The sequence below is a fragment of the Mus pahari genome, chromosome 10, assembly GCF_900095145.1.
Source record: "Mus pahari chromosome 10, PAHARI_EIJ_v1.1, whole genome shotgun sequence".
Taxonomy (NCBI): Eukaryota; Metazoa; Chordata; class Mammalia; order Rodentia; family Muridae; genus Mus; species Mus pahari.
Window position 1 is genome coordinate 49,674,064 of NC_034599.1, and position 11,292 is coordinate 49,685,355.

General features: G+C 44.4%; 1 protein-coding gene across 4 annotated transcripts in view; it reads right to left on the reverse strand.

The window, feature by feature from the left end:
* Positions 1-8,352, reverse strand: part of Wdr61 (WD repeat domain 61) — an 18,763-nt gene extending 10,411 nt beyond the window's left edge. The window contains exons 1-5 of one of the 4 annotated variants that reach the window (XM_021206475.1): positions 8,279-8,352; positions 5,246-5,296; positions 4,263-4,285; positions 2,112-2,217; positions 1,583-1,755 (exon numbers count right to left, since the gene is read on the reverse strand). In XM_021206475.1, the coding sequence (XP_021062134.1) occupies positions 1,583-1,607 (25 nt within the window). In that variant the 5' untranslated portion in view covers positions 1,608-1,755; positions 2,112-2,217; positions 4,263-4,285; positions 5,246-5,296; positions 8,279-8,352. Of the gene's footprint in view, positions 1-1,582; positions 1,756-2,111; positions 2,218-4,262; positions 4,291-5,245; positions 5,297-8,174 lie in introns of all 4 variants that reach the window. The other 3 variants (XM_021206473.1, XM_021206472.1, XM_029543618.1) reach the window with 3 other exon arrangements.
* Between the last annotated feature and the right edge of the window lie 2,940 nt (positions 8,353-11,292).

Sequence of the window (11,292 nt, forward strand, 5' to 3'; positions counted from 1 at the left end):
AGGCCAGCCTGGTCTACCAAGTGAGTTCCAGGACAGCCAGGGCTATACAGAGAAACCCTGTCTCGAAAAACAAAAAAAAAAAAAAAAAAAAAAAATCTAAAACTCCAAAACCCGACTCCTAAAACATATCAAAAGCAACCCAGTAACCTTTACAACCCAGCAGAAGGAAAAGCAAGCTGGACAGGTAGAATCCTTTCACTTAGGACCAAAGCAGTACTCATTTCTTCATGCATGATGTATATAAAGCCACAACAAATACACAGTAGCCAGTGTCACTGTCCTGAGGGGTGCAGGTACCCAAAATGAAAAAGCAGCAGTAGGATCAGAAAGACTGCTCAGCAGGCGAACACACACATACACACAGGCGCTCACACACAAGAAATAAATAACATGTTATAAAAAAAAAAATCTTTAATCTATGCCCTTCTCTCCTCGATGCTCCTTATGTTCGGTTGCTAACAGGCTTTGCAGAATGGTAGAGATCCCTGTTCTCCATGAATAATGCAAACAGAGAAGGGTGTAGGCACAGACAACCATCTGGGAAGTCACAAAATATCCGAGTGGCTTTTTCCAGATACACGTTTCAGTCCTACTCTTAATGGGTATTTCAGAGGATTCAAACAGGAACTGGGCATGCATAGTCTCAACAAAAACTCTAGTAGTAAGCCAAGGACTACTGTTTCTAAGGAGAGAGGCACTCATTCCTAGACTACTCGTTGTCCTTACAAGTCCTAGAGCCTCCTCCCTCCCTCCCTCTCTTTCTCCATATATATAAACACACACATATATGTATATATGTGGCTGACAGTAGCTGTGAGCATAACTGGAGGGAGGCAAGTCTACTGGGGAATCAGCTCCATCAAGCACCTGAGCAGCTCTTCTGGAATCACCACAGGAGTATGCAGTGATGTCAAGCTCTCTGCATCTCTCGAAATCACTGCCCACTGAAGCACAACAGGCTTTGCTAGTGAGGACCACATAGGCATTTTAAGTAAATAGGAGGCTAAAAGGAATCCTGGAATGTCATACTGTTTGTTCTATGTCCAGTAAAATTGTCCCTTACCATCTCAGATAATGTCCATTGAGGCTGAGGAGCAGGAACACTGCTCCACAGTATTTTTAAAAAGATCCACGAACTTGTTCCTTTCTCTCTGTGTGCCACACACTAGAACCCAGACACTTTGACCACAATTAATAAAGATAACCACTATTCAGACTGGAGCCTTCTGGAAAGCAGTGAATGTATCTCCTCAGAATGTGTCAAGTAGAGACCCACTAGCATGCCCAGCACGGCTCCACAATACCAAACTCTCAATTCTCAAATCCAAAAAACTGGTTTGGTTTGGCTTTCCCATAAGTACAGCACTACAATCCATCTGGCAGCCAAACCTGGCCTGAAATTATGTAAGGTTGTCTTTAGTGTATGCTCATCACTCAGTCTAACTCCCTTGTGTGGCCAAAGTGACATCTGGGTTGAATTAGATAGGAGTGCCTGCAGTTCTGAACTAGAAACAGTCTATCCTTAACGGTCTGAAAGAAGACTCTGGACTCCTAGCATCTCGCCTAAACGTAGAGGTCTTACCCGGTCCTGCATCTATAGACTTCATCTGTTTGCCATTTTCCAAGTCCCAGAGGCGAATATGAGCATCTAGAGAGCTGGATGCAGCAATGGGAAGGGTGTGGCTGATGTCCACAGACACCACCCCGAGCTGATGTCCCTCCAGGCTCCACTGGAGCTCCAGCCTCTCATCACGCCTACAATAGGGACAGAAAAATGGTTTTTTACACACAAAGCACTGCACAGGCATCAAAACTTCTACATCCTTGGACATTACCATCAAATGGTCAATGAAATGCAGAAACCTGAGAACTAAACACAGAATGTTGCCAGGGTTAACTCTGGGGCTCTCTACCACATAGAGCTTTAATTCCACATATCAGGAAACCAAACGAGAAAAAAAAAAAGTTGTTGTTTTAAAGCTACTATGCTGTTATTGCTTTATTGGTTAAAAAAAAAAAAAAAATCAATGCTTTATTTATAGCAACTGAGAGGCCAGAAGCAAAACCCTTGGCCCTAATTTCCATGGTTTTGAAAGGGGAGAGGTGCTCACCATTTCCAGACCTTCACCAGGTCATCCAGGGATCCTGTGACCACTGTTTCGATGTTTTCCTTTTTGTTTGTCTCCCAGGCAACTGACCATATGGCATCATCATGGGCTAGAATGGAAAGGGCTTCACTTAAAGTTTCTATGCACACAATTCCCAAATTAAATGTAATACGCACAGCTGAAATACAGGCTGCCAACTCTGAAGTAACGCCCACTTCTCTGCATCTCTTCACTGTCCGTACCGCTGGACTTGTGGGAACACACAGGAAAACTAGAGGTTCTCGTTTAGTGTTAGCGACCTACCCTAAAACTCAAGTTTCCAAGAACAGAAGCAGAATCAGAGTAAGGTAAGTCTTCAGACCCCAAACACAGTGACTGATCCAGTAATCTGCCGTCCACTCAACAATCAGAGACTAAATGAGTGAGGAATCGCCCCTTCCCAAGGGCCTCAACTTAACTGGGGCTAAGACCTCAGAGGTCTTTGGAAACCAGGAGACAGTTCTATAACAGTATTGGTCTAAAAATGTATGAGGTATATTTTACTATAAATGTCGTTATTATGCTTAAGACTGCTTATTACATTAATCCTCCCTGTTGTCTTAATCACAGCTGCCTCATGAAATAAGTCCTACCAATATCATACCTGTGGGTGGTGGCCTCCCTGTGTCTGTCACTGCAGTAGTTAGGAAATAGAGGCAGCAAGGTCAGGGCAAGACCAAGTTACAAGGGAAATCCTTTTCAAAGAACGAAGAGCTGAGGTGGAGTACTTGCCTAGAGAGGACAAGGCCCTGGACTTTATCACCAGTGTTGAACTTCCCTCCTCCCCCCAAAAGACCATTCTCATTATACAAGTAAGGCTCGGGGATGCCTTGCTGTTCTCCCGAAGGCACAAAGCTAAGAAGGATAGAGGTAGGATTCAAACTCAAGATATTAGCTCAAGTCCATAAGTTAGAGAGCTACACATTCTGTGAGCTGTACTGTGGAATCTGCAGAGCTAGTGTGCATCTGTTAAACAGGGTAAGCATGCACAGAAGCTTCATCCATGCCTGGCTACAATTCTCCAGAGCTACCTTTCTAAAACACCAGTCTACACGTGTCACAGTTTCCTTACATAGACCAGACCCAAGCCTTCTCAGCTTGGGCCTGATGGTATTAGCTTCATGCAGAGCTGCTGCCTGGTACTCTCATCAGCTCACTTGTTAACTAGGAGAACACTTGGGGCTTAAACTTCAGACTACCTCACTTATTTGGAGTGGAGCAGCTTTTGTTGGGCACCTTACAAACTCCCAAGCCTGCACTAGCCCGTCTGTATTACAAAGAAGAAACTGGACAGGGTTACCTTGTCCATGCACAGATGCTGCTCCTCTGCAGGGCTGTCTCCTTAGGGAGTTGGTCCTTACAGTGGTCTCAGACCTATCCTGCTGCTAGTCCCATCACTGTCACTGCCACTGCCACAGCCTTGCACCGAAGTGCCTCAACAGAATTCTGTTTCACCCTCTGCTTTTATAGAGAGACAAATGTCCTTTAAAAGAGTTACCATACTTGTAAATGGAGGCTGTTGTGTAAAGACTTCACAGTGAACTCTAAGTTAGGACCAGGTTTAAACCCATCTCCATAGCATACAGACATCAACAGTATTCTGAGGCTAAGAATATGGCCCCCCACCCTGACATCAGGAAAGCACAGCATTACATCTTCCTCAGGTGGAGGAGCTTTCTTTATCGCAGTTCTCCATTATGCCATCTGACTCCTACTTTTCTTTGTTTGTTTATAAGTATGCATGTGTGTGTGTATGTGTGTGTATTAGTACTGGGATTGGCCCTGTGCATGTGAGGCAAGTGCTTTACCATCAAGCCATATCTCCAGCCTTCTTTTCACTTTTTATATTAGGACAAGATCTCGATATCTTGTCTAGATTGGCCTTGAACTCACGATCCTACCTTACTTCCTGGGCAGCTTGTATTACAGGCTTGCTCCACCAGACCCAAAATAGCTATTTACTTTTTCACTGAGCGTATTTGCTTTTGGCTGCCATGGCCAACGCAAAGTTAACGTATCTAGGATCTGTGTCAGGCGGCTGTGATAAAATCTTAAAGAAACCGGGAGGACAATTTTTTCCACAAAAGCGTTTGCTTGAAGCGGTAGGCTGCTTACCTTGCTCTTGCTTGAAGAGAATGCTGTACTACAAAAGAACAGCAGTCACAGTCAGTGATGGGTCTCAGTTATCTTAAACACCCCCCTCCAAATGAGACTGGAGCCAAGTGGCAGCAGCCACTCCCTATGCCCCCTCCCTGACCATCCTACACAGCCTTGGGACCTACATGACACCTTTGTATAGCTACAGCAGAGAAAATCAGCTCTGCGCTCTGCTTTTGAGGTGGGGGCTTTCTAGGTAGCTGGGGCTGGCTTCAAACTCTGTAGCCAAGGCTTACAAGAGACTTCCAGCTTCAGTCCCCTAGGTGTGCCCCCACAGGTGTGCCGCGTCACACCTGACTACAATGTGCCCCACCCCAACAATCTAAGACCAGTTATACTTTCTTCACCTCAGACCTAGGAGGAAGCTGAGTCCTGTTTGAAATCTAATTTTTACAGTTGTAGGAGACAACACAGCCCATACACGTACCTTTGTGTGTAATCCTAAGGTGCTTATTGGCTGTCCTACCTCCTACTGACTTTACTTTTATCTATAAATTCTTTTTTTTTTTTTAAAGATTTATTTATTTATTTAATGTAAGTACACTGTAGCTGTCTTCAGACACTCCAGAAGAGGGCGTCAGATCTTGTTACGGATGGTTATGAGCCACCATGTGGTTGCTGGGATTTGAACTCCGGCCCTTCGGAAGAGCGATCAGGTGCTCTTACCCACTGAGCCATCTCACCAGCCCCCTATAAATTCTTTTAAACCTCCTCAGTCCCCCTCTAAACTGTGGCAACTGTGGCATGAAGTAATCTTAGTGTGGTGCACTTTCAAATGCCACCTAACCCTGTGATGAGGAGGTACCCAAAGTCACCTAGGCATCTAGGAAGAACAGGGCAAGAATTAAACAATCGTTGCCCTAACCACACACCCAGGCAATCTATTAGGTCTGAATTTGCCGGTAACTAACTGAAGCTTTCCCTCTCCCTGCAGATCTTACCTGGTTGGTCATTTCCTTAACCAAGGATGAAGCACTGAAGGGCAGACAGTTCTGTGGAAACAACGCCAGGGTTTCTGTCAGTAAGACGATGTGATCAGCACAAGGAGGCTACACAGGTTCCTCTGCACCATGGCGATGCTCTGTTAGAGGTTCTGATACCTCTCTATGGGTCAGTCCCTGCAGGTCCCATCACAAGTCCTACCATGTGGTGCTGTGTGATCTTTCTCCCAGGGGGTCAAGTAATACACACTGCCTCCATCCATGGATCATTTCCCCAAATCTGAAGAGGGTGCCCAGTATGTGTTCCTTTCTCCTTCTAAGATAGAATTACAGGCCTTCTTCATTTTAAATTTTCTTCATTTTAGAAAGCAAACAAGGGAGTCCAAGACAGCAACATTCTTAGATGCATGAACACACACAGTGGTCTCAACCAAAAAATGCCTTTCAAGACCTACAGATATGTAAATAAGGCCGCAAGGTAACAAACTGGTTAAGGTTTTCAAAGACTAAGCTAAACACAGGCTCAACGTATTTTATGAACAGATTTAATTTCATTAAAGTTCTTAATTGTATTTAGCTTTTTAAATTTTATTAACCTTAGATTTATTAAACATACACACACACATACGCCCATACACTGAGTTTATGGATGTGTGTGCATTCGTGTAGTCACCTGAACGAATTGTCAAGGAACGATGTGTGGAAATCAGTTCTTCCCCAGGTGGGTGTTAGGCTGGACAGTAGGTGTCTTTACGTGCCCAAGGCCTTGACATTTTTTGCACACCACTTAGCTAACACACTTGTAAAACTTATAAACCACCTCTCTGGTTGTTTTCAAACACATAACATACACAGCATTAGAAAGAAAACCTAGTATGTTCCCACTCTCTGTGGTAATTATGTTCTATAAAGTTACCACTAATGGTAACAAACCATTAAATGGGCAATATCAAACCATTCCTCTGGAGACCCAGAGGTAGGCCATTGAAAGCCGATGGGTCACATTTTTGTCAAGTTCTCAATATGTAACCACATTTTATGGTTTGGTTTTGTTTTATTTGTATATGATTCTGTTTGAATGACCATACATTAGTAATTCACTAATACTGAACTCAACCTAAACAGAGCTTATCTAAAATATTTATTTTTCTTTCTAAGGCTCATTACAGCTTTCTTGCACTGGGTAAGAGCATAGGATATCACTCCGGCACCATGCTAGAGGGTTACCTTCACCACAGGCTCACTACCAAAACCAAACAAGCAACCAAAACACAAAAATGAGAAGGCATGGCACTAAAGCCCAGAGAAAAGACACATTCTCATAGAGTGAGCGCAGAAACAAGGCTGGGCATCATGTGACTTGAAAGAGTCAACACCTTGCACAGCTTCTAAAGATTATAAATAAATATTATCGAGTATGAAAATTCACAAAGAGAACCTAGGCATAGGCTCTCTGTGGAAAACAATCTTGTCAAAACATGAAAATCAAACTTATGAGAGCAAAACACGCATGGCTCTTTATCATCACATCACATAAGAATCAGCAAGTCTAAAAGATGCAGCAACCTCAGGACATAAACAACATCCTGCCAGCAGTTCCGTAATCCTAATAGTTTGGAGTTACTAATCCTGGCTTTTTGGCAAGACCCTGTCTCAAAACAAACAACAATCCCATCACAACATTCTGATATGAAAATACCTGAGATCACTAAAGCCATTAACAGAGTCATACTTAATACTTGTTATGTGAATTCATAAATGCTAAATTTCAATTAGAAATTAACAAACATAAGAGTGTGAACTGTCTTCTAATCCATGTTCACAGCCCCTCACTTCCATCCTCAGCCTAACAGGCCGTACAGCTCAGACATCAGGGCTCATGCTATCTGCTTCAAATATGCAAACCAAAGACTAACGAATATTTACCAAGTACAGAAACTCAGACACATGATTCTTAAGTAGTCCTGGCCTAAGAGATCTTAATCAGGTGGGCTGACTTGTGACTGTTACTGATTTGTGACTCAAGAACAGGACCTTGCCCAGACTAGAAAGTTCTCCTGACAATTTGGCCCAAACAAGTTGAGACACAAACTGCATGAGGACCAGCCCTCTTAATGATACAGCCTCCTCTCTGCCCATCTGAACCTCACACTTGGCAATAGAGAAAAAACGACAATTTTACAAGTAAGAAGGATTATGGGGAGTCAGCTTTTAAAAAGCTGCCCTCAAAATAGGGTGTGCTGTTCCATCAGGTTGAACCTTTGAGGATGTACTGCACCAGATCCTATTTTAACTATTATACAGATTAGCTCACTGAACTTTCCTTAACGCCGCTTAGTAGGCACTCTTACTAGCTCCGTTCTTCTGGCCAGAAGAGAGAGGCTTAGAGCGGCTGACGGAAGCGTAGGTAAATACACAATTCCTACTACTAAGACACGTCTCCTGACAGGTAATTTCAGAACTAAGAGAACCCCAAGAGGCCTCTATGCCATCTCTCTCTTTAGGAAAATTTCCAGTTTTCAGGGCTGGATTTAATGGTCCTTCTTCAGGCTTCCCAGAGACTAACCTATGCCTCTATGAAAGTTTCTCAGGCACGTCTGTAATGCACCATACCATACGGTACTTGAAATAATAGGAACTCACTCTCCGCTGTTTAGTGTTCAGTGACGTGACTTGCTGCCTAACAGCGTGGCTAACTGCTGGAGGACTGGTATCAAGAGAGTCCTCTATCTAAGGGGAAACTACTCCCCTCCCCACCCCGCAAAGAAGCCAACCCTCATTTCCGAGATGCACAAAACATGATCTGGGAGCAAAATTAGTCCACCTATGGGCCTTCTGTCTGCCCTTGGGACTCGTGCCCCGCGGACTAGCCAGGTTAAATAGAGTCACAAAAGCCACCCATGGACTCCTGGAGCCTCCGCGAACAAACCTGCTCTGGCGGTCTCCAACTCTCTCGGTTCAGTCGCCCTCCCGCCCTAGTAGGCAGCAGCACCCACGACCACCATTCCCCAACTGCCCAGCACACCAGCTCACCACCGTCCAGCCGGCCACACAGCAGTCTGACGTCAGTGGGGCGCGACCGTGGCGCTCGTGGATGAGCTAACGAAGGGGCGGGGCCTCTCCTGGGATTTGGGCCGGGCAGGCAGAGCGCCCCCTGCTGCCTTGGCGCGCGGGGGCGGGGTGAGGGTGGAGCCAGGGAGAGTGGGCGGGGAGTACCTAGGGCAGCCCGCTGCTAACAGACTTCAGAAAGCTGCTCTGATGACTTCCTGGGTTCGTTTTTCTTCTGTTTTTCCGCTTTTTCTTTTTCTTCGTCCTCTTTTTCTTCTCCCTTCCAGCCCAGCCGGCCCCTCATCTCCCTTCCTCCCATTTTTTTCTTGAGACCAAATTTTGTTATGTAGCCTCAAGCTGAGCTTGAACTGCTGTTAGTTCTGGCTCAGTTTCCCAGATGCTGGGATTACAACCCAGCTGTGTTGTTTTTTAAACTGCAGTTTAGGGCCTACGTGTTAGGCCAGTACTAATTTAGTGAGTTTGTGAGCAACACTGTTAAGCATTGCGATGCAGGGGAGTACTTGACCTACTGAGCTTCTATGCTATCCAAATCTTGTTTTTCTGAGTATAGGGTGTCCATAAGCCGGAAGTCCTTCAAGTCCATCTGCATGCTAAGTAACACCCTAGCACCTTCTGCCTCTACCTCCAGAGTGCTGGGATCACAGCTTTGCCTGGAACTCATGGCAATCCACCTGTCTCTGCCTTTCAAGTGCTGGGATCACCAGTATGAGCCATCAGGCCAAGTTCCATCATACTGGTCTCTTTAATGCCTTTTGGCATCATTACTAGAATACTAAGGCTTTTCCCTCCTGTATTCTTGCTCCCAGATCTGCTTCTATTCATTTCCAAATTAAGTTGTGGGATAAAAATTAATTTCATCATTTAAAAGTAAAAAAAGGAATAGTCGGACTTCAGAAAGTTGAAAAAATAGATAAGCATGGTAAATTTTGTAAAAATTGTGTTTCACCTATGTAGCTATTTGGTCACAAAGAAAAAAATCTGTTTCCTGCTGTGTGTCATGGCCAAAAGTTTGAAAATCTTTACAATAAAGGTTTTCCAAAACATCCTAGCTCTGTAATTTTAAAAAAAATGCCACATTTTAATATCGTTAAAGTTGTGTGCACGTATGGGAGTGTGCACACATGCCATGGTGTGGAAATGGAGGTCAGAAGACAACTTGAGTGTCTTAGTTCTCTCTGTCATGTGGGGCCCAGGAATGGAACCCAAGTCATCAGGCTTGAAGGCAGCCACTTTTATCTGCCGAGCCATCCCCTATAATTTTTTTATGGTGCATAAATTCAAACCCAGCATTCAAAGCATGCTCCTGATGGCCTACACCCAGCCATCTATTTATTTATATAGAAACAAGCTCTCAATGAGTTGCCTAGGCTGGCCTTTAACTCAGTCTGCAGCATAGACAGTCCTTGGCTTCCTGCTTCTGTTGCTTCAGTCTCCAGTATCTCTAGAGTGACAGGCACTGTACCAGGCCTGGCTATAGCTCTGTCATTCAAACTCAAAGCCTAAAGATACCTCAGGGTGCTGCTTCAAGATGCCAAACAGAGAACTGAGAGAATTCCAGTAGAGTTTGGACACTGAATTACTCAGGTGCTCTTCAGTGACTGAGTAATTATGATGTGAACTCCAGATATGCTTGTTCGAAGGCTATATTAAACCCCTGCCTTCCTCCTCTCTTCTCCCAGAGCACCAAGCACATGAGGTCATTAGCATGGTCCACTGTGGAGTCTGTGGAGCAAGAATAACAGGCCTCTTATGCACAATGAATGTCTTTGACATGCAATCAAGACTATGAGTCCTGCCTCAGAGTAATATGTATAAATGGATCAATATCCACATAGGATTAAAGGGAAATGATTCCATCAAAATAGCCATAAATATGCGAAATAATAACACACCTACGTGAGCTCAGCAGATCTAATACCTTCTGTGATTTCGAAGTAGCAATGAGCATACACAATGCTTTGAATTATCTTCAGTGGTTGTAATAAAATAGGAACTATACTGTGTTTGTTTTAGTGACCAAGCCAATTACTGTTAGTGCCTCCTGGTTTATTGTGCACATATGTGATCAAAAAAAATTACATTTCTGCTAGAAGTTAAGAGAAGTAAAAATATAATTATTTTTCTATCAAAGTTCCTAGGTCTCCTCTATGTGTGTTACAGAGCAAATCTGGGAGACAGAGTAATTGTGCATCACTGAGACATCTGTAAGAAGAGTTGTGATCTTGCAGGTCAAAAGACAATGAAATGATTTCACAATAAAATCTAGCAAAACTGAAGACAGTGGGTGTGACAGATCTGTGTGTCCTGTCCTGAAAGGCTCTGAAAGTAGGTACCATATACCCAGCCTTTCTTTGGAAGGCCATGGCCCCAGGATTCTGCGTCTTCCTAAAGATTGGCTTACCACTTTCCCAACGAGGTTGGACAGAGCAAGCCCAGAGACAGGACAAAGCAAGCAGAGTGACACAGAACAGCAGTGTCACCATGCAGCCCAGAGTCACCTGTGTGTAGAAGCATTTCAGGCTCATGCCTGCCATACCTGACTCCCTCTTACATGCTCACCACGGAGTCACAGCCTCAGCCTACATCTGCAAGGACAGGGAGGTCACCATGTGCCCAGCAGAAAGGATTGCCACTACTCCGTCAAAAAGTTGGATATACGTAAGTGACTTCCCAGAGAAGACCTAAGCCAGCAGTCCAAGAGCAGGACACTATCTTCTACTCAGCAAGCGAAAGAGGGAAACGGGGATCACGTATGTCCTGTAGGGGGCGCTCAAGGTCCTCCGTCTGTGGTCCTCTTTAAAACCCTTTGTTGTAAAGCCTTAGAACAGGCCACTCCAGCCCACTTTTCTGATGTTTATTCCTTTGCCCCATGGCTGACATTCTCTTCTCTTCTCTTCTCTTCTCTTCTCTTCTCTTCTCTTCTCTTCTCTTCTCTTCTCTTCTCTTCTCTTCTCTTCTCTTCTCTTCTCTCCTCTCCT